The 24,235-nt window shown below is 42.9% G+C and overlaps 1 protein-coding gene across 7 annotated transcripts in view; it reads left to right on the top strand.

The window, feature by feature from the left end:
- The window catches only part of LOC139543582 (dymeclin-like), a 138,249-nt gene extending 122,515 nt beyond the window's left edge, over positions 1 to 15,734 (top strand). For all 7 annotated transcript variants that reach the window (XM_071349801.1, XM_071349802.1, XM_071349798.1 and 4 more), the window contains one exon: positions 13,452 to 15,734. In XM_071349801.1, coding sequence (XP_071205902.1) covers positions 13,452 to 13,601 — 150 coding nt within the window. In that variant the 3' untranslated portion in view covers positions 13,602 to 15,734. The remainder of the gene's footprint in view (positions 1 to 13,451) is intronic.
- Positions 15,735 to 24,235: the final 8,501 nt, after the last annotated feature.

Below are 24,235 nucleotides of genomic sequence, written 5' to 3'. Positions count from 1 at the left end.
GATCAGGGATGGGGATAGGGATTGATGTGGGAATGGGGCTGGGAGCTAATGATGGGAGCTGGGGATGGTGGATAGGATGGGAGATGGGGAGGATGGAAAAGGGGCTGGGAGTTACAAGAAAGGGATGGGCTGGGATGTTGAGAGCTTGTCTGGGACTGGGGAGTTAGGGATGAGGAGGAGCGAAGACAAAGACCAGCTCAAATCTTCATTAGCATGAATGTTCCCATCACAGCCATCCTTCCCGCCTGGTAAATATGCTGCTGCAGGTAATGGCATTTCGAGAAGATGCCATCGCTCCGACACTTTGTCCTTCTGCCTGTGTCACAAATGGCACTGTGCTCCCTATACAGCGCACTACCTTTGACAGTGCGTTATATGAGGAATAGGGTGTCATTTGGGATGCGTAATCCGGGAGAGAAATAAATCAGACAGCAGCACCTCGTTACCTTGCCCTCTCGCCGCGGGACGCCGCCTACCCACAATTCCCCATCCATACTATAATCAAGGAGGCACGGGGGTCCATCTTCAGCGCCCAGACGCCTTAATTGAGTGTTTTGTCGTGTGTTCTGTGTTCCATGTTCTGTCTCGTGTCATTGGAACTGGAAGGCGTTTGTCTCTACTACTACTGTAACTAGCTAGCTAAAGGGATATTCTGTCTGGCGACCAGCCATATCCTCCTCCTGTATATCTCAGTACCCTCCGTTTCAGCATTTCTCTACGTAGCATTTAGGGGAAAAACTCTGCAGTCTCTTCATCTAGGCATAGGTATCTGTCAGAACCTGAGTTTAAATGGTATTTGTTTTCTTTCAAATACTGTACTGTGTACAGTATTCCGTGTCTGTAGCACAGGGTTCCTGTATCAACACCTTCCGTGTGTAGCTCATGAGATCCCCTGCGTTATCCTTTATCTAGGCAAGTATCTCTTCTGTAGTTTAGGTGCGTCTGTCTATGCAGGTTATGGAACTGGTCTGATTGACAGCTCGTGTAGCTTTACTTCTCATCTCTTCTTTAGTGTAATGATGTCATGCCGCACTTGACTGATGCATCCTGACACAATATTACCACTGTGGTGTGATAATCTAGGTCGATCCTTCCATCGCTCAACTCTGCCTCAGTCTGCTCTGCCTGAGAGAGACTCAATCACTTCCTTGTCTCCCAGTCTGTCTGTCATCCTGTCTGTCTGTCTGTCTGTCTGTCTGTCTGTCTGTCTGTCTGTCTCCCAGTCACCCTGTCTGTCTGTCTGTCTGTCTGTCTCCCAGTCTCCCTGTCACCCTGTCACCCTGTCTGTCTGTCTGTCTCCCTGTATGTCTGTCTGTCTCCCTGTATGTCTGTCTGTCTCCCTGTCTGTCTCCCTGTCTGTCTCCATGTCTGTCTCTGTCTGTCTGTCTGTCACCCTGTCTGTCTGTCTCCCTGTCTGTCTGTCTCCCTGTCTGTCTGTCTCCCTGTCTGTCTGTCTCCCTGTCTGTCTCCCTGTCTGTCTGTCTGTCTCTGTCTGTCTGTCTGTCTGTCTGTCTGTCTGTCTGTCTGTCTCCCTGTCTGTCTCCCTGTCTGTCTCCCTGTCTGTCTCCCTGTCTGTCTCCCTGTCTGTCTCCCTGTCTGTCTCCCTGTCCGTCTGCGTTCACGCATCTTATTTCCTATATAGTGCCCTTTTTTTCATTTTCTTTTTCTTCAAAAGTAGTGCACTATATAGGGAATACGGTGCTATTTGGGACACGGTCTTATCTTCCAAATAAAAATGTATAGGCTAATGATTAATGCTGTATGAAATGATCATTAAGTCTTTAAATGCCCTCACAAAGCACTTATATAGAGCATTGCCTAGCTATTTGTTCAATTGAGATGGCATTGTAGCAGGGCTCTGAAGTGCGACTCAATATTTTGCTGTGCGATCAGGAGTTTAATTTTGGGAGCACTGTGCGATCAGGGAAAAAATCTCCCACTTAATAATTGTGATGATAAGGCTTCGCTTGTACCATTGTTTGAGTGCCCTTGAGAGGAAAAAAAGCAATTGCAGATTCGGTAGCGTCATGGTTGCACCATTACTACAGCGACAATGGCTTACTTCAAGCACAACCAGGTCAAAGGATCTGTCCCATATTACCAGCGCAACATTTAAAAAAAATATATATATATCTTCCTGTAGTACAGGGTTTCCTAAACTCGGCCCCTAGCACTGCACAGCTGATTCAAATAATCAAAGCTTGATGAGTAGGTTATTTGAATCAGCTGTGTAGAGCTAGGCCAAAAAAACTAAACGTGCACCCAAGAGGGCCCCAGGTCTGAGTTTGGGAGACCCTGCTATAGCAGATCGCCGGGACCATTTTACATCCATAATAAACCATGGGGTGGGGCGGTTGTTAACCATTTGTTTACACTTTGTTCAGTCGTGTTACCTCATTGGCTAGCTATCGAACTTTACCAGTTTATCCAAACACTTGGGGGCACAGAAAGAATGTGAAAATGGATAGCTTCTTCAGGAGATCACAGCATTGCAATGGCTGAATGACACATCTCTTGCACGTCATCATCACAAAGCGGACCTTTTTAAAGAGACAGTAACATTTTCAATGGAAAAATTGTGCTTTTACAACAATGCAGAAACCTAATATTCCACAAATGACTTAGTCATTTCAATGTCTTTACCGGGCTACATATTAGTTTCTAGGACAAAACATCAGCTTCTGGTGCTCCTAAATTTCATGTGGTGCTCCTAGCTTTTTAAAGTTGAGCGCACCAGTGCTACCAATGACATTTTCTTTATTTAGTGCCTTGCATGGTAGAGTACTAGAAAATTGGACAATAGTTGGCAAGGCCTGCATTATGTTTCGACTGGCTATCTAACTGATCATCTATCTTTACTGGCTATCTAACTAACCCGATTTAATAAAAGCGAATCTGAATCTGCCCATCACAGGAGGTGGGTTCGGCAGCAGCTGAATGTGTGGATGTGGAGTTCAAATGATTCATTCTGACTTCCTTTTACCATTATCATCTGAGCCCTGGATGGGTCCTTTGTTTCTGCCTGGGGGCTGAGGTCTGATACGCATAATAGGGGCAGTCTGACGCTGCTGGGACACTGTGGTGTGGGGAAGAAACATCAGCTGGATGTCCCTGGGGCATTCTCACCTTCTGTTAACCCTTTCATAAAGATAAAGACAGACGGCCAGCGACATCAGCATGTCTGGCTGACTCAAAGTGTCTACGTCCATGTCTGTTCAATCACCACTTCTATGCTAATATATGTCTAGAGGGCTCCTGAGTGGCGCAGTGGTCTAAGGCACTGCATCTCAGTGCAAGGGGTGTCACTACAGTCCCTAGTTCGAATCCAGACTGTATCACATCCGGCCGTGAATGGGAGTCCCGTATTTTATTTTAGTATACCTTTATTTAACTAGGCAAGTCAGTTAAGAACAAATTCTTATTTTCAATGACGGCCTAGGAACAGTGGGTTAACTGCCTTGTTCAGGGGCAGAACGACAGATTTGTACCTTGTCAGCTCGGGGATTTGAACTTGCAACCTTTCGGTTACTAGTCCAACGTTCTAACCACTAGGCTACCCAGCCGCCCTGTTGGCCGCCCAAAATTGGCCCAGCGTCGTCCGGGTTTGGCCGGGGTAGGCCGTCATTGTAAATAAGAATGTGTTCTTAACTGACTTGCCTAGTTAAATAAAATCCAAATCTATAAAAAATCATGATGATAGGACAGTCTAGTCAGTCACTGGTTCTATACAGATGGACTAAACTAGACATAGAAGAACATGGTAGACTTGTATCGTCTGAAACGAGTTAAAGGATGTGTGTCCGTGGACATCTGGGTCTCAAGGGGTCTAGTCTGGGTTTGTGTGTCAAGGGCTCCGGTTTTCACTTAATCTCTCTTCGGACACACAGAGCCACCGGTTCTATTACACATACGGATGAACTAGACCAGACATATATTAGCATAGAAGTGGTGAAGGAACTAGACATGGACATAGAATTAGACATAGACCAGCATGGTAGACACTTTGTGAGTCAATGAGTCAGCCAGACACGCTGATGTCGCTGGCCGTCTGTCTCTATCTTTATGAAAGGGTTAACAGAAGGTGAGAATGCCCCAGGGACATCCAGCTGATGTTTCTTCCCCACACCACAGTGTCCCAGCAGCGCCAGACTGTCCCTATTATGTGTCTCAGACCTCTGCCCTCAGCCCCTAGGCAGAGACAAAGGACCCATCCAGGGCTAGGGGCCAGCCCCTCTCTCTCCCTGCCTGCTGTCCAGCCTCCCTCGCTCTGCCTTTCCCTCTGTATCGGTCTCTGTCTGTCTCTCTCTTCCTGCCTGCTAGCCATCCTCCCTCTGTCTCTGCCTTTCTCTCGGTCTCTCCCTTTTTTCATCTCCTTCTCCCAGCTTCTCTCCCTCTCTCCCTAGCTTTCACTCTCCCTCTACATCCCTCCCTGGCTTTCACTCTCCCTCTACATCCCTCCCTGGCTTTCACTCTCCTTCCCAGTCTTCTGTGAGCCCAGTCCCCACTCCCCCTCCTCTCCATTTGAATATCAACAGAGCCGGCCCTGTGTTGTTACTCCTCCACCTATCAGGCTCAACGACTTTCAATGACAGACAGGCTATGTCCCAAATGGCACCCTATTCCCTACATAGGACACGACTTTTGACCAGAAAAGTAGTGCACTATATAGAGAATAGTATCCCATTTGGGATGCAATCAGACAGCGCCTGTGGAATGTATTGTTTGGCCTGCGCTGCCTCGTTCTGTAGTGATAAGGTACAGACAGTTTGGCTCCTTTGGAAGGGAGAGGAGAGGAGAGCGGAGGGTAAAGTGGAGTTGGTGAGGATATGAGAGAGGAGGGAAGAAGACTGGACAGAGAAGGGGGAGAGTACAGGTGAGAAGAGGGGTAAGGAGAGGAGGTTTAGAAGAGAGGAGGGAAGGGGAGAGGAGAGAGGAGAACGCTCCATACCTGGGGCTTCCAGAGGCCAGCAGACAGAGAAGCAGACGAGCCCCTCACACCTGAAACACACCTGAACATCTACCTGAAACGTACCAATAATAGAATAAACGTTTGTTGTTTTGTGTGAAAAAAAACCATTTCATTTTTTTTCCTTCTAATCTGCTTCTAGCTGCATTCCACTCTGTCTGCGTGGGGTCTGTAAAGCCTATTCCTTCTAAGCCATGTAACAGTGGGAACAGAGAGTCCTACAGTCAAGATATGGACCCAGTCAGTCCGTCTGTGTTCTGGGGGGCGAGGGCTGGGGGCGCTGGTCTGATATGCATCCCAAATGGTACCCTATTCCCTATAACGCAATACTTATTACCAGGGCCAATAGGGAATATGGTTCCATTTGGGATACACGCCTGGGCTGGTCTGACTGGCATAATGCTGGGCCAAGTATGTCGTCTGCTCTGCAGGCAGGGAAAGGGAGGGAGAAGGGAATGAGAGAGGGGAATTGCTGGAACCAGGCCAAACATGAGCCAATCCTGGACCAGCTAGTTTGTGTCTGCTTCCCAGGAAACACTGGGGCCAGTGCAAGGGTGTCTGGATTCCGGCTCTGTAGTGTGTTTACCTGACCACATTAGTCTGAAGCCAGTTTGCTGGATACGTTCTTACAAAACAACATTGACAGCAAGCCATGCAAGCAACAAGGGACTGATCTAGATAGCTGTTTTGAATGCATTGAATACCTAATGATAGCTAGCCAGATGAAGCACTGGCTGATACAGAGTATCATATGAACACACAGGGTCCATAGCCCATATGCCAGTCTGTGCCACAGACCGATACCCCCCATACCCACAACTGTTATTGTGTTGAGTGGACACAATGAAGACTATAATACAGTGATTAGTGTGTGGCCCAAGCATCGCCCTGTGAACTGTTGGGATATGATGAGATATCACTGTATTATTGATGATTATACAGGCCTGCCTGCTGCATTTCTTGGATGGGCTAGGTAGGGCTTGGCTTGGCTGCTTTGTTGGTTGAAAGAGACTTTCTGGCTGGCCTCTTGTTGATAGTAGGAAGGACACTAGCTGTTACTGGGCATGGGCAGGGTAGGTATTGATATTTTAATTCAATCACAATGGATTAGTTTTCATGAAACTGCTGCCTGTGTTAGCTGCGGAGTTATTGCAATGTCTCTAGCTAGCCATCTATGTTGTGCTAGCTAGCAAATATGCTAACATTAGCTAGCTAGCTAAACATTTGGCTATGGGCTGGCACTGGCAGTATGGGATTATGGAAAGTTAATTAAATTGTTTCTTCGTCGTCTTGCTAAGCAGTTATCTAGCTGTGGATATCTGGCTAGTATCAACAAGAGTTTTCTACAAAATAACAACATTAGCGCAGCTAGCTAGCGAACTTTGGAATCTAGACCAATCTTGACCATTTTTATTTTTACCCATGAACTAGCTAAGCAACATACACGGACATGCATTGTCAAACAAAACTACTGCCCCCTTCTGTTTTGGAGTATTTTAATAAGGCTGAGTAGCTGACGACTTGAAGATCTTTGCTGTGTGAACACTAAAGAGATTGACTGCCGACACTGTTCAGAGGTGCTAAGTACTGTCGGCAGGCAAACGTTTGACAATCCTACCGCTGTGTCTGAACTATACCGAACTATGAACTACTGTCTTCCTTAACGAGCGTTCTCTCTCACCTGATGTCACCTGAAATCAAAGGTGGGGTGTAGCTTTCAGAGAGTGGGCTAGGTGTAGCTAGGAGAGCCAAGTAACTGAGGCTAAATGGGTTCACGCACGCACATAGATATACAGTGCCGTCAGAAAGTATTCACACCCGTTGACTTTTTCCATATTTTGTTTATACAAAGTGGGATTAAAATGTATTCAACTGTCTACACAAAATACGCTTATGTTAAAGTGGAAGAAAATGTGAACATTTGTTTTTTTTTTAAATAAAAAAGTGTACTAAATAAAACACTCATACCTTCATTAGATAAATATTCAACACCCTGAGTCAATACATGTTAGAATCACCTTTTGGCAGCGATTACAGCTGTGAGTCTTTTTGGGTAAGTCTCTAAGAGCTTTCCACACCTGGATTGTGCAACGTTTGACCATTATTCTTTTCCAAATTCTTCATGCTCTGTCAAATTGGTTGTTCATCATTGCTAGACAACAATTGTCAGGTCTTGACATAGATTTTCAAGCAGATTTAAGTCAATACTGTAACTCGGGCCACTCGGGAACTTTCATTGTCTTCTTGGTAATCTACTCCAATGTAGATTTGGCCTTTTGTTTTAGGTTATTGTCCTGCTGAAAGGTGAATTAATCAAATCAAATGTTATTTGTCACATACTCATGGTTAGCAGATGTTAATGCGAGTGTTGCGAAATGCTTGTTTAAAAAAAAAGAAATCCCAGTGTCTGGCGGAAAGCAGACTGAACCAGGTTTTCCTCTAGGATTTTGTCTGTTTAGCTCCATTCCGTTTCTTTTTTATCCTGAAAAACTCCCCAGTCCTTAACGATTACAAGCATACCCATAACATGACCCATCCACAACAATGCTTGAAAATATGGAGTGGTAATCAGGAATGTGTTGTATTGGATTTGCCCCAAACATAACACTTTGAATTCAGGACAAAAAGTGAATTGCTTTGCCACATGTTTTGCAGTATTACTTTAGTGCCTTGTTGCAAACAGGATGGATGTTTTAGAATATTCTGTACAGACTTACTTCTTTTCACTCTATCAATTAGGTTAGTATGGTGGAGTAAGTACAACAACATTCCACAGTGTTGTTGACCTATCATCAGTTTTCTCCTATTAAAGCCATTAAACTCTGTAACTGTTTTAAAGTCACCGTTGGCCTCGTGGTGAAATCCCTGAGCGGTTTCCTTCCCCTCCGGCCTGTATCTTTGTAGTGACTGATGTATTGATACACCATCCAAAGTGTAATTAATAACTTCACCATGCTCAAAGGGATATTCAATGTCTGCTTTTTATTTTACCCGTCTACCAATAGGTGCCCTTCTTTGCGAGACATTGGAAAACCTGCCTGGTCTTTGTGGTTTAATCTGTGTTGGAAATTCGCTGGACCTTAAGTATGTGTGGGGTACAGAGATGATGTGGTCATTCAAAAATCATGTTAAACACTATTATTGCACACAGAGTGAGTCCATGCAACTCATTATGTGTCTTGTTAAGTGACCTGAATGTATTTAGGCCTGCCATAATACAGGGGTTGAATACTTATTGACTCAAGACATTTCATCTTTTCAGTTTTAATAAAACATTATTTTTTTTATTTTTTATACAGAATTCCACTCTGACATTATAGGGTATTTTGTGTAGGCCAGTGACAAAAAAAAATCTAAATTTAGTGAATTTTAAATTCAGGCTGTAACACAAAAAAAATGTGTCAAAAGTCAAGGGGTGTGAATACTTTCTGAAGGCACCACAACTTCCCCCTGATTGAGTGAGTCTCTAATATTCCTTTCATACGAATATGTTTTTCCGCCAACTTTACCATACTGTCAACTTTTTCCCGCATTTTTGTTGTACCTGAGAGGTATTGTTGGTATCAAAGCCAAAACATTTATTTACGCTTAACGATCTCGTAAAAATTTCGGTTAAACTTCTGCCTACGGTTTAGTATGATATGTAGCCGTAAATGCTGAGGAGGCATTGGCACACGCTACGCTGTTAAACTCTTGATTGTTGCTAGGTAACCATCCTCCTGCCAGTTCTAAACTTTGCAAGGCATGTCACTTCCCCTATCTCTTCGCATAGCCCACCACTAAGCATGCAATGTTTTCTTAACCACAACTGGATGAATCCATAAAGAATTACTGTGGGAATAAATATCACAGAATGACGAAAATATTGGAATAAAGTAGGCTGATGCAATTGAAGGCATGTAGTTAAATTGTTACGTTCTGAAACTCCCTAAGTTATCCAATCGTTGTAATAAATTTGAAGGAATAGCCTACCCGCATGTGGTCAACTAGATGATAATTTCAGCATCGTTTTGATTGGGACAGCGGTCGGGAGTAGGCCCATGGGACCCCATGTCGTCCAGAAAGTTATACTTTTGAATCATGTGTCCATAGAACAGTCTTCCAAGAGTCTTGATGATCTTCCAGGTGCTTTTGGCAAACTTGAGTCAACAAACACTGCATTCCACAGTAAGAACATCTTATCAACGGTCAAGCATGGTGGTGGTAGCGTGATGGTTTAGGAATGCTTTGCTGCATCAGGACCTGGACGACTTGCCTTAATAGAAGGAACCATGATTTCTGCTCTGTATCAGAGAATTCCACAGGAGAATGTCAGGCCATCCCTCTGTTAGCTGAAGCGCAGCTGGGTCATGCAGCAAGACAATGATCCAAAGCACACAATCAAGCCTACATGAAAATAGCTAAAAAAGCATCACATTTGAAGTTTTGGAATGGCCTAGTCAATGTCCAGACCTAATCCCAATTGAGTTGTGGCAGGACTTGAAACGAGCAGTTCGTGCTTGAAAACCCGCAAATGTCGCTGAGTTAAAGCAGTTCTGCATGCAAGAGTGGGCCAAAATTCCCCCGCAGCGATGTAAGAGACTGATCAACAACTACAGGAAGTGTTTGGTTGCAGTCATTGCAGCTAAAGGTGGCACAACCAGATATTTAGTGCAAGGAGGCAATTACTTTTCACACAGGGGAATTGGGTGTTGTATAACTTTGTTATTAAAATAAGTATCCATTGTTTTGTTCTTTGTCAAATCAGGTTCCCTTTATCTAATATTGGGTTTTGATTGAAGATCTGATAACATTCAGTATCAAAAATATGCGGAAAGAGAAAATCAGAAAGGGTGCAAGTACTTTTTCACAGCACTGTTAAGTATCTTCAGTTTATGGTTTCCAGTGTCCCAGTTAGGTCAATGGAGGGCTGAACACATTTAACTGGGCCTGTGTCAAGGTCAGAGGCCACCTAAGTACCTTTACCTCAGCAACTAGACTGGTGCAGATGGAATTACATCAGATAGATGGGTTTTACCTGTTTTTGTTTGTAGCTAGCTAGCTCATGTCCTGACTGGCTGTCACCAACCGGCTGTAGATACTGACTCTTTTGTGTTGTCATCTGTAAGGAATACCAGGAAGTTATAGACACTGAATCTGACATTTGTCTGGTCATATACAGTACCAGTCAAAAGTTTGGACACATCTACTCATTCAAGGGTTTTTCTTTATTTTTATCTTTTCTACATTGTAGAATTAAAGTGAAGACATCAAAACTATTAAATAACGTATATGCAATCATGTAGTAACCAAAAAAGTGTTAAACAAATCAAAATATATTTTAGATTCTTTCCCTAGAAAGCTTTGCACACTCTTGGCATTCTCTCAACCTGCTTCACCTGGAATCCTTTTCCAAGTCTTGAAGGAATTCCCACATATGCTGAGCACTTGTTGGCTGCTTTTCCTTCATTCTACAGTCCAACTCATCCCAAACCATCTCAATTGGGTTGAGATTGGTTGATTGTGGAGGCCAGGTCATCTGATGCAGCACTCCATCACTCTCCTTCTTGGTCAAATAGCCTTTACACCGCCTGGTGGTGTGTTGGGTCATTGTCCTGTTGACAAACAAATGCTAGTCCCATTAAGTGCAAACCAGATAGAATGGCATATCGCTGCAGAATGCTGTGGTAGCTATGCTGGTTAAGTGTGCCTTACATTCTAAACACTGACAGTGTCACCAGCAAACACCCCCACACCATCACACCTCCTCCTCCATGCTTCACGGTGGAAACCACACATGCGGAGATCATCCGTTCACCTACTCTGCATCTCACAAAGACACGGCAGTTAGATTCCAAAAATCTCAAATTTGGTCTCATCAGAAAAGGACATATTTCCACCGATCTAATGTCCATTGCTTGTGTTTCTTGGCCGAAGCAAGTCTCTTCTTCTTATCGGTGTCCTTTAGTAGTGGTTTCTTTGCAGCAATTCGACCATGAAGGCCTGATTCACGCGGTCTCCTCTGAACAGTTGATGTTGAGATGTGTACAACTGAATGCTTTCAACTGAAATGTGTCTTCCGCATTTAACCCAACCCCTCTGAATCAGAAGCGCTTGATAGTTTTTGCTGCTGCGCTTTAAGAAACGTTCAAAGTTTAGACTGACCTTCATGTCTTAAGGTAATGATGGACTGTCGTTTCTCTTTGCTTATTCGAGCTGTTCTTGCCATAATATGGACTTGGTCTTTTACCAAATAGGGCTATCTTCTGTATACCTTGTCACAACACAACTGATTGGCTCAAACGTATTAAGAAGGAAAGAAATTCCACAAATGAACTTTTAACAAGGTACACCTGTTAATTGAATTCTATTCCAGGTGACTACCTGATGAAGCTGGTTGAGAGAATGCCAAGAGTGTGCAAAGCTGTCATCAAGGCAAAGGGTGGCTACTTTGAAAAACCTAAAATATATTTTGATTTGTTTAACACTTTTTTGGTTACTACATAATTCCATATGTGTTATTTCATAGTTTTGATGTCTTCACTATTCTGCAATGTAGAAAATAGTACAAATAAAGAATAACCCTTGAATGAGTAGTAGAGGTTGACCGATTATGATTTTTCAACGCCGATACCGATACCAATTATTGGAGTACCAAAAAAAAGCTGATACCGATTAATCGGACGATTTTTATAGTGACAATTACAACAATACTGAATGAACACTTATTTTAACTTAATATAATACATCAATAAAATCAATTTAGCCTCAAATAAAATGAAACATGTTCAATTTGGTTTAGATAATGCAAAAACAAAGTGTTGGAGAAGAAAGTAAAAGTGCCATGTAAAAAAGCTAAAGCTTAAGTTCGTTGCTCAGAACATGAGAACATATGAAAGCTGGTGGTTCCTTTTAACATGAGTCTTCAATATTCCCAGGTAAGAAGTTTTAGGTTGTAGTTATTATAGGACTATTTCTCTCTATACCATTTGTATTTCATATACCTTTGACTATTGGATGTTCTTATAGGTACTTTAGTATTGCCAGCCAAATCTCGGGAGTTGATAGGCTTGAAGTCATAAACAGCTCAATGCTTGAAGCACAGCGATGAGCTGCTGGCAAAACGCACGAAAGTGCTGTTTGAATGAATGCTTACGAGCCTGCTGCTGCCTACCATCGCTCAGTCAGACTGCTCTATCAAATCATAGACTTAGTTATAACATAATAACACACAAAAATATGAGCCTTAGGTCATTAATATGGTCGAATCCGGAAACTATAATCTCGAAATACGGAACCGTTCCGTATTTTATCTAACGGGTGGCATCCATAAGTCTAAATATTCCTGTTACATTGCACAACCTTCAATGTTATGTCATAATTACGTACAATTCTGGCAAATTAGGCGGCCCAAACTGTTGCATATACCCTGACTCTGCGTGCAATGAACGCAAGAGAAGTGACACAATTTCACCTGGTTAATATTGCCTGCTAACCTGGATTTATTTTAGCAAAATATGCAGGTTTAAAAATATATACTTCTGTGTATTGATTTTAAGAAAGGCATTGATGTTTATGGTTAGGTACAATCGTGCAACGATTGTGCTTTTTTCGCAAATGCGCTTTTGTTAAATCATCCCCCATTTGGCGACGTTGGCTGTCTTTGTTAGGAAGAAATAGTCTTCACAGAGTTCGCAACGAGCCAGGTTAGCAGGCAATATTAACTAAATATGCAGGTTTAAAAATATATACTTGTGTATTGATTTTAAGAAAGGCATTGATGTTTATGGTTAGGTACACATTGGAGCAAGACAGTCCTTTTTTGCGAAAACGCACCGCATCGATTATATGCAACGCAGGACAAGCTAGATAAACTAGTAATATCATCAACCATGTGTAGTTATAACTAGTGATTATGATTGATTGATTGTTTTTTATAAGATAAGTTTAATGCTAGCTAGCAACTTACCTTGGCTTCTTACTGCATTCGCATAACAGGCAGTCTCCTCGTGGAGTGCAATGTAATCAGGTGGTTAGAGCGTTGGACTAGTTAACTGTAAGGTTGCAAGATTGAATCCCCGAGCTGACAAGGTAAAAATCTGTCATTCTGCCCCTGATCAAGGCAGTTAACCCACCGTTCCTAGGCCGTCATTGAAAATAAGAATGTGTTCTTAACTGACTTGCCTAGTTAAATAAAGGATAAATAAAGGTGTAAAAAAAAATATATCAACATCGGCCAAATCGGTGTCCAAAAATACCGATTTCCGATTGTTATGAAGACTTGAAATCGGCCCTAATTAATCGCCCATTCCGATTAATCGGTCGACCTCTAATGAATAGGTGTGTCCAAACTTTTGACTGGTACGTATGTTTGTCCAGAGATGGCGTCAAAACCGGAAGTCTCAAGACCGAGACTAAAGATCAGGACTCCATCTCTGTGGTTGTCCTGTCCATTGATCTTTATCTTAACATTTTCTTCTTCTGTCTTTTCTCTGTCTCTCTACAGACGTTCCCGGAGCTGAAGTTTCGGTACGTGGAGGAGGTCCAGCCTGAAGACTTCTTCATCCCGTACGTGTGGTCCCTGGTTTTCAACTCTGGAGTAGGCCTTAACTGGAGCCCTACGGGCATAGAACTCTTCGGCATGGACTCTGGCTGATTGTGGGAGTTCACGCCAATCCAAACTTCCACTTTAGTCAAATGTTCACTTAGTCATGCATTGATGTAAATGGGAGATGTTACCTTAGTGGAAGTTAGGATTCGTGTGTGTGTGTGTGTGTGTTTATTTGTATATGTGTGTGCGCACTGCTTTGGAAGTGCCTCTACCCTCACAGACAGATCCCTGGGTTACTATGGGATGTTAGACAGGAGGACATTGAATATACCGGTCTTCCTTCCTGCTCCTATTCGTTCATATCAGACAGACTTTTCCTCTGTGCTACCACGTAGCCTGGTGTTAGTCCAGACTGAACACTGAGCTCACCATTGTGAGTCATAATTCAGTCTGGTACAACCGGGCTAGCTTCCACATGGTTCAGCTCCACAACCAGACCTCAACAGCAGCACTGAATACTAAGGATGGTAATCTTTACAGAGACACTTTGTTTTCTCCATTATTGGGAGTTTGGTGCATTTTTTTGTCCTCAGTCTTTCTCAGGTTTTCTCTGGTTTTGCCTCACTTCAAATTCACCCTTGGTTCTTTCGGGTTTGCTTAAATCTTTCTCTTTTTTATGAAGTGAAGTAGTTATGGTTACTCTGAGTATTCAGAGTATTCAACTTTCAGAGTATTCAACTGTCAGAGTATTCAGAGTATTCAACTGTCAGAGTATTCAGAGCAGGCCACCTGGGATCCTGGGTTGAGGACTGGACAGTTGATGACAGTTAACGATTGGTGATGGCCTAGAGGTTGTCGCTGTAGCCTAGTCCCAGAACTTGTCACAAACAGAATCTGGGACCAGGCTTTTGTGACCGTCTTAAGTCACGTCTTTACCACAGCAAAACAGGGGTCCTCGTTTTTCATCAGTTTGATTCAACTCTCCTTATTTTCAGTCGGTTGTCCCAATGTTATTTTGTGCACAATCATGTTTGTTTGTTTATTTGTTTATTTGCTTGTTTTATAGGATTCGTTTTTTTATTATTGTATTTATGTATGGATTTTGATATTTGCCCCCACCAAAACATAAACGACAATCAACAGCAACAACAGTAGCAAAATGAGATCCTTAATCTCCTTGTAAAGGAACATCAACAAATCATTTGTTTTTACGCCATCTTATTTCCTGGTAGTTACGCATTTGTCTTAATGTCAATATAGAACAATAACAACTGACAGTTTTGCAAATTCTAAGTTGAATTTAGCAAGCATAATGATTAAAAAATATAAAAATAACTATATACTGTATAGGCTGTCACATCTTTATGTAGCCTTGTAAATGTTCCAGGATGCGTCGAAATTGGTACCCTATTCCCTATATAGTGCACTACTTTAGTAGATAGTAAAACAATAAAATAGTTTACTGTAGGGATTAGGGTGCCATTTGAGATGCGACCCCAATGTTGTACAGATCAGGGAACGCATGTAAATGATTTTATAAACAAATACAAACGCATGTTTGTTTCTGTTCCTAGATGTTCCACATGAATCTGAAGGGAAGATGTTCCTTTTAAGTGTTCCAAATGGCACCCTATTCCCTCTAAAGTGCACTACTAGGGCCCACAGGGCACACTTTGAATATTTTTGCTTCTGCAAAAAAAATGAACTGACAAATATATTTAGAATAGATGTTTATGAATGCATCAACATGACATGCATAATAAAACATGATTGAGTGAGAGGTTGTCCCTGTAGGCAGACTGTAGGATCCAATGTTTGAAGTAAACCTTGCTGTTACAGAACTGCGGTCAAAGATGGGGTGCCTCCCAAACATTTGTCGTTCTTCCTGAAGTGTGCACTTGTCCACTACTTCCCACACATTTAAAACCATTGAAGGGAGGTGAACAAGTGCTCACTTTGGGGAAAAAGGAGAGATTATTCGGATGTACCCAAAGATGTATTCTCTCCTTGCGTTCAGTAACAAGAGTGAGTGCGTGAAGTTTAAAAAGCACCCCCTTTTTTCTACTTTAAAAAAAAAATGTTTTTTTACTTTTACCCCTTTTTCTCCTCAATTTCGTGATATCCAATTGGTAGGCCGTTGAGAAGCACTCTTGAAAGCATTTTATTTAATTGGGATTGTTATGACCGCTGTTTTCCTCAGAAAAATAAGAAGAATGTATTAAAACTGGAATCTTGCTGTTTGCGTGTAAGTAAATTATTCTGGAATGTTAGTTCACTCTGGTAACAACGGACTAAAGTACCATGCTTCATATATTATCCCCTTTCTACTTCAAATGTAATAGTTGTCTTCTATACCTCCTATGTAATCACAAAAACATCTATTGTAAAAAAATGATTGTATGTTTAAAAAGTGATGGGTTGGTATGTACAGATCTAGAGTACATTTTATCTGTATATTACTCTATTACAAATACGACAGAGAGACAGACTGTTTTCTATAAGGAGGTGAAATTGAAACATGACTCCACTTAGGTAGCTGGAGTTAACAATACAATATGATCCTTTGTGTGTTTGTCAACCCTGTTGAAGGGAATTTCATGCTTTTTCCTCTTTATTGGAACGATTTTCATGGCTGAATTACAATTTCCTTTCTGAATAACAATAATACTTTCTTTTATTTAATGTAAAGAATAGACCATATTATGGTTACTGACAATGATTTCTACTCTATTTCTGGGTTTGGACTGCTCCTAAGCCTGTTACAAAAAGTATAGAGTCTATCTCTGGTTGCTCTTTTCTGTCCTTTCATTAGCTAACTCTCATGACACACACACACATCTACACACACCCATTCTAGATGCGCCAGATGGCTACGGTCTTGGTAAAGTGCCATGCTAGCTATACTCACCTTGTTGTTTCCTGTAGTAGGGGTCACCTTAGAGGGCTTCCATTACAGGGTGCGTCCCAAATGGCACCCTATTCTCTATATAGTGTACTACTTTTGACCATGTTTATATGGCTTTTGTCTGAAGTAGTGCACTTTATTGGGAATAGGGTGCCATTTGGGACGCAAGCCAAGTGACCACTTCTGGGAGATGTAGTTGAAGCAATAGAGACCTCAACCTGGCTCGTATTCATTAGTGTATACCGTAGCAAACCATTATGCAACAGAAAATGTTTTTTCAATGGAAAATGAGGGTGTCTTTTTCAGATGGATATTTTGGTCTGTTTTCTTCAATTTGGTGTGTAGTGAATACAACCCTGATCCCTGGTTGGCGGCGGTCGTGTCAGCGGCGGCCTCATCGCCAAAACTAAGACCGTCGCCGAAACAGATAATCTCATTTTGCTCTTTTGAATCTTTTTCAACTGTGTGTGTGTTTTCTATCCCTGTTCACTCCTCTCCCTGTAGGTTTTACAGATGTTCCCCACCCCATGGCTGCAACCTTTCTAATTTAGTGTACCCTGCGTGCTCAACCCATGTGGAATTCCTAGTCACCGGCAGCGTTTGGAACTGCCAACCTGCGGTCAAGAAGGCTGAGTTCCGACACTTTTTGGCCTAGACAGCGACATGGATTACACCAGAGAACACTTATACTCCAGATGCTTTCTTGTCAGCTGACTCACAGTCCGAGAGCATCTGGTCGTTTCGGTGGTGGCACAGGGCTACTCATTTCTCCTAAGTGGAGATGTTCTCTTTTATCCCTCTCACACCTCATCTCCTCATTTGAAATTCATGCTGCCACTGTCACTTGTCCGCTCAAGCTTTATATTGTTGTCGTCTATCTCCCACCAGGTGCCCTTGGAGAGTTCCTCAATGAGCTTGACACCTTGATAAGCTCATTTACCGACAATGGCTCACCACTCATCGTACTGTGTGACTTCAACCACCTGATGCCTGACTTAATTTCTTTCCACCTCTTTCCATTGTCTGTACCCCATGAAGAGTAGCTGCTGCCTTCGTTTTCTCTCCCTCTCTCCACCAACCCTCCCAACTCAGCTCAGACCCTACCCAGATGGTCATGCCCCATCGCAATGTTCGCTCCCTCCCACTACTCTCTACTCTTCTATCATATCATCTCTACCTGCTGCTAAATCCTTCTCTCTCCTGTCTCCTGATTATGCCTATTCGACACTACTAACCCCCCTTTCCGCATCATATGACTCTCTCTGTCTCCTTTCCTCAGCCCTCCCCTCTTGCACCGTGGTTGAGTGACTCACTGTGAGCTCATAGAATAAGGCTGTGGGCAGCTGAGTGGAAGTGGAGGAAAGCTAAACTTCTGGAGGACCTATCATCCTTCCATTCCCTCCTCTCTACCTTATCTTCCTCTGTATCCGCTTCTAAAGTCGCTTACGATGGCTTTAAATTTCAAGCTCCTGCCTCTAACCCTTGGAAACTTTTTTCCCACCTTCTCCTCCCTCCTTAATCCTCCACCTCCTCCCCCGGCTTGTCTGCGGATTACTTTGTCAACCACTTTGAAAAGAAGGTTGACGATATCCGCTCCTCATTCACTGAGCCTATTGAATCCACTGGTCCCACTCTCACATAACTACCTTACACCCCTTTCTCCCCTCTGTCTCTTCAGATGAAATCCTGCGACTAGTAATATCCAGCCGCCCGACAACTTGCACACTCGACTCCATCCCCTCCTCCCTTCTTCAGACCATCTCTGGAGACCTCCCATTCTTCACTTCCCTCGTCAACTCATCCCTGACCACTGGCTGCGCCCCTCTGACTTCTAAATGGCCAGAGTCGCTCCCCTCCTTAAGCAACCAACACTCAACCCCTCTGACTTAAAAAACTACAGACCATTATCCCTTTATTTTCTTACCAGAACACTTGAGCGTACGGTCTATGACCAACTCCCTTGTTATCTCTTTCAGAGCGATCTTCTTGACCATAGCCAGTCAAGCTACAAGATGGCTCACTCAACTGAGACTGCTCTCCTGCTCTCCACTCTGCCAAAGCTGACTCTCCTCTGTTCTCATCCTCGTAGATCTATCCGCTGCCTTCAACACCGTGAACCATCACATCCTCCTTTTCCACCCTCTCAGGGCTAGGCATCTCAGGCTCCTTACACGCTTGGATTGCATCCTACCTGGCAGGTCGCTTCTACCAGGTAACGTGGAAAGGATCTGAGTCTGCACCACATGCTCTCACTACTAGTGTCCCCCAGTGCTCGGTTCTAGGCCCTCTTTTCTCTATATACCAAGTCACTCGGCTCCGTCATATCCTCACATTTTCTCTCCTGTCATTGTTATGCGGAAGCCACATTTACAGGATTAACTTGCTATTGGTTTTTTGTTCTTTTTTTGTATTTTACCCCCTTTTCTCTCCAATTTCGTGATAGCCTATTGCGATCCAATTATGATCTTGTCTCATCACTGCAACTCCCCAACGGGCTCGGGAGAGGCGAAGGTCGAGTCATGCGTCCTCCGAAACATGACCCGCAAAACCGCGCTTCCTAATGTGTCGAAGGAAACACTGTTCAACTGACGACCGAAGTCAGCCTGCAGGCGCCCGGCCCACCACAAGGAGTCGCTAGAGCGTGATGAGCCATGTAAAGCCCCCCCGGCCAAACCCTCCCCTAACCCGGACGACGCTGGGCCAATTGTGCGCCGCCTTAAGGGACTCCCGGTCCGGTTATGACACAGCTTGGGATCGAACCCAAGTCTGTAGTGACCCCTCAAGCACTGTGTGTGCCTTAGACCGCTGCCACACTCGGGAGGCCATGAAATATGAATATTGACATATCTTCAATCTCACGTACATGCAAAGTAGTGTTAGAACATTTGTTCTCTCAGGCTAGTGGAAAAAAGGTTTGCAACATTTGAGCATAGCAATAATCCCTCCTCTTTGCACGTCGATATGCAATGTTGTCAGCAGCAGCACTACTGTCAACCAAGGCACCTTAAAATGTAAGCATTCCCTGCCTACATAAAAGGTATGTATGCCGTCATTATGTTGGTGTGAACAAGACTTCCAGACCGCAGACCTAACAACCTGCCTCTCCTTTCCCCCAGGTTAGAACTAGCTACAGTTTTATTCCTCATGATCTGACAGTTTGTCATAGTGCTGTTATCAAAGGGAATTTTCCCAACTTCAAATCAAGGTGGTGAGTAAATAGCCTACCATTTTTTGCCAGATCCATGCAGTGTTTAAAAAATAAAAAAAATAAAAAAATGGCTAATGGCTTTTACATGCATGTAGCCCTCAGCTTGACTTTCTCTCTGCGGAGAGAAATGACGGTGCTTTTTTACAACATGCTTTAATGTCATATAATGCCATAAAACTGTGGTTCAGAGTTCAATTCTTTGTCATAAATCATTTGGAGCCTTAACAACTACTCTCTGCTAGCCTCTAGATTAGCCTTTTCTCTCTCTCTCCATCTCTCTCTCTCGCTCTCTCTTTCTCTCTCTCTCTCCCTCTCTCTCGCTCTCTCTTTCTCTCTCTCTCTCTCTCTCTCTCCATCTCTCTCTCTCGCTCTCTCTTTCTCTCTCTCTCTCCCTCTCTCTCGCTCTCTCTTTCTCTCTCTCTTTCTCTCTCTCTCTCTCTCTCTCTCTCCATCTCTCTCTCTCGCTCTCTCTCTCTCTCTCTCTCTCTCTCTCTCTCTCTCTTTCTCTCTCTCTCTCTCTCTCTCTCTCTCTCTCTCTCTCTCGCTCTCTCTTTCTCTCTCTCTCTCCCTCTCTCTCGCTCTCTCTTTCTCTCTCTCTCTCCCTCTCTCTCTCTCTCTCTCTCTCTCTCTCTCTCTCTCTCTCTCTCTCTCTCTCTCTCTCTCTCTCTCTCTCTCTCTCTCTCTCTCTCTCTCTCTCTCTCTCTCCAGCTCTCTCTCCAGCTCTCTCTCCAGCTCTCTCTCCAGCTCTCTCGCTCTCGCTCCATCTCTCTCGCTCTCGCTCTCTCCCTCTCTCTCTTTCTCAAACAGTAAGATTTAAGTCTAGAAGGTGAGTCATGCCTGTCCTTCCAATGACCCCATGCTGTAAGTCTGTTATGTTTGTTCCACAATATACAGGGTGTGTCTGAAATACCACCCTATTCACTATGCCACCCCATATGGGGACTGGTCAAAAGTTGTGTAGTTATATAGTCGATTCTACGGAAGTGGTGCAAATTACAGTCCCACCACCCCAAAAATATTTTTTTTAAACTGTCAAGTCTCCAAACTTAGAACATATATTTAAATCATGATATGTAAATAAAATATTGAATAATTATACTTTCTTTTTTTTTTAGCTCAGCTGGTTAGCTAGCTCTGTCTCATTGATCACCAAATGTTGCTAGCCACTTATTATAACTTGTTTTCCCAATGTATGTTAGCTAGCTAGCTAAGTTAGCAATGTTATGAATACAATGTTATGAAGACATGCATGTCGACATCAGGATACAATTTGAGCACACTAGTTAGCTCCAAAAGTGGTTATAAACTTCTTCGGGATTGGTGTCCCTTCCACGGGACGGTTGAGCTAACGTAGGCTAATGCGATTAGCATGAAGTTGTAAGTAGCAAGAACATTTCCCAGGACATAGACATATCTGACTTAATCTAACTGCACTGTCCAATTTACAGTAGCTATTACAGTGAAAGAATACCATGCTATTGTTTGAGGATGGTGCACAATTTTGAACATGAAAAGTTATTAATAAACAAATTAGGCACATTTGAGCAGTCTTAATACAGTATTTTGAACAGAAATACAATTGTTCTTTGGATCAGTCTAAAACTTTGCACATACACTGATTCCATCTAGTGGCCTAAATCTGAATTACACCTGGGCTAGAATAATACATTATGGCCTTTCTCTTGCATTTCAAAGGTGATGGTACAAAAAAATACAAAAGAACGGTTGGTGTGTTTCCTTTCAAATGGTACTAAGCATATGCATATCCTTGCTTCAGGGCCTGAGCTACAGGCAGTTAGATTTGGGTATGTCATTTTAGGCGAAAATTGAACAACTGGGTAAATCCATAAACAAATCACAATATATTTTATAATTGAGATTCTTTGCCTTGATGCAAGCTTTGCACATTCTTGGCATTCTCTCAACCAGCTTCCTGAGATAGTCACCTGGAATGCATTTCAATTAACAGGTCTGCCTAATTTGTGGAATTTCTTTCCTTCTTAATGTGTTTGAGCCAATCAGTTGTGTTGTGACAAGGTAAGGGTGGTAAAAGACCAAGTCCATATTATGGCAAGAACAGCTCAAATTAGCAAAGAGAAACGACAGTCCATCATTACTTTAAGACATGAAGGTCAATCTGTAAAATGTCAAGAACTTTGAAAGTTTCTTCAAGTGCAGTCGCAAAAACCATGAGGCGCTATGATTAATCTGGCGCTCATGAGCACCGCCACAGGAAATTAAGATCCAGAGTTACCTCTGCTGCGGAGGATCATTAGAGTTACCAGCCTCAGATTGCAGCCCAAATAAATGGGCTGCAATCTGACTAGGTATCCCCCTTTCCCTTTCCCCATGATGAAACTGGCTCTCATGATGACCGCCACAGGAAAGGAAGACCTCCGCTTCAGAGGATAAGTTCATTAGTTAACAGACTCAGAAATTGCAGCTCAAATCAATGCTTCACAGAGTTCAAGTAACAGACACATCTCAACATCAATTGCTCAGAGGAGACCGCGTGAATCAGGCCTTCATGGTCGAATTGCTGCAAAGAAACCGATACTAAAGGACACCGATAAGAAGAAGAGACTTGCTTCGGCCAAGAAACACAAGCAATGGACATTAGATCAGTGGGAATCTGTCCTTTTCTGATGAGACCAAATGTGCGATTTTTGGTTCTAACTGCCGTGTCTTTGTGAGATGCAGAGTAGGTGAACGGATGATCTCCGCATGTGTGGTTCCCACCGTGAATCATGTAGGAGGAGGTGTGATGGTGTGGGGGTGCTTTGCTGGTGACACTGTCAGTGATTTATTTAGAATTCAAGGCACACTTAACCAGCATGGCTACCACAGCATTCTGCAGCGATACGCCATCCCATGTGGTTTGTGCTTAGTGGGACTATCATTTGTTTTTCAACAGGACAATGACCCAACCCACCTCCAGGCTGTGTAAGGGGTATTTGACCAAGAAGGAGAGTGCTGCATCAGATGACCTGGCCTCCACAATCACCTGACCACAACCCAATTGAGATGGTTTGGGATGAGTTGGACTACAGAGGGAAGGAGCGCTCAACATATGTGGGAACTCCTTTAAGACTGTTGGAAAAGCATTCCAGGTGAAGCAGGTTGAGAAAATGTCAAGAGTGCAAATTTTCATCAAGCCTAAGGGTAGCTACTGTGAAGAATCTCAAATAAAAAATGGTTTTGAATTGTGTTATTTCATAGTTTTGATGTCTTCACCATTATTCTACAATGTAGAAAATAGTAAAAATAAAGAAAGAAAAACGTTGAATGAGTAGGTGTATCCAAGCTTTTGACTGATACTGTATGGTTGTAAACGTACCATTAAGAAGTACCATAGTGATTGAGTGTCCATATGTCTGTACCATGATATTTGCATTGCTACTAAGCAAACCTCCAATTGTTCCCCACTAACCCTCCCACGGCTGTGATTAGTTTGCCGAGGTCTACAACACAGCTGACTGCTCTCTGCAACAGTATCGCGTTGTCCAAATGTTACAAAGTAGTGAGGCACAGTGCCAACTGTCAAGAGTCCGCTACATTCTGATTCCTAAGAACAGTCTCATCACTTTGGGTGCCGTTCAACTTCATCATCAAGTTGGCAAACTAGCTACCGTATAGCCATTCAATCAAGCACTAGGCTGCTAGCTGGCACAAGTTTGCTCCGCTGATTGAGAGTGATTTGCCATAGTAAAGGGTTGAACTCTAAACATAGAAATATCTGTCATCGCTCCGTCCCCTGTGACTGACTCTTCACCGCCACATTGTGTGTATCTACAGTGCTGTACAAACGGACCCCTTAGTTTACCAATGCTTGAAATATAGTACTGAGTTTTAGTTCAAGAACCCTGCAAGAGCACAAACATTGAAATAGAATAGCCCAAAACATAGACCAGACGTAATGCAGTGTTCCCAACCTTTCTTTTAACCGTGGTAATATCCTTATATCCTTGATAGGATATAAAATTCTGCGGCACACCTAAAGTATCCCAGTTTATTGATTTAGTGGTAATGACCTCCATTCCATCTGAGCTGTACTGCTAATCATCCATTGTCTGTAACAAAGTAATTTTTTATACACTGAACAAAAATATAAACGCACCATGTAAAGTGTCGGTCCCATGTTTCATGAGCTGTAATAAAGATCCCAGAAATATTCCATACACGCACAAATTTGTTTACATCCCTGTTAGTATTTCTCCTTTGCCAAGATAATCCATCCATCTGACAGGTGTGGCATATCAAGAAGCTGATTACACAAGTGCATCTTGTGCTGGGGACAATAAAAGGCCACTCTAATATGTGCAGTTTTGTAACACAATGACACTTAAAAAAATAAAAAATATTGAACCTTAATTTACTAGGAAAGTCGGTTAAGAACAAATTCTTATTTACAATGATGGCCTACCAGAAGGCAAAAGGCCTCCTGCGGGGACGGGGGCTGGGATTAAACATTTAAATTAAAATAGAAATATAGGACAAAACGCATCACGACAAGAGAGACACCACAGCACTACATAGGTCTCAAGTTTTGAGGGAGCGTGCAATTGGCATGCTGACTGCCGGAATGTCCACCAGAGGTCTTGCCAGAGAATTTAATGTACATTTTTG

The sequence above is a fragment of the Salvelinus alpinus genome, chromosome 18, assembly GCF_045679555.1.
Source record: "Salvelinus alpinus chromosome 18, SLU_Salpinus.1, whole genome shotgun sequence".
NCBI classification, from domain to species: Eukaryota; Metazoa; Chordata; class Actinopteri; order Salmoniformes; family Salmonidae; genus Salvelinus; species Salvelinus alpinus.
The sequence above is the reverse complement of the archived record's forward strand: the minus strand, read 5'-3'. Positions and strand labels throughout refer to the sequence as shown.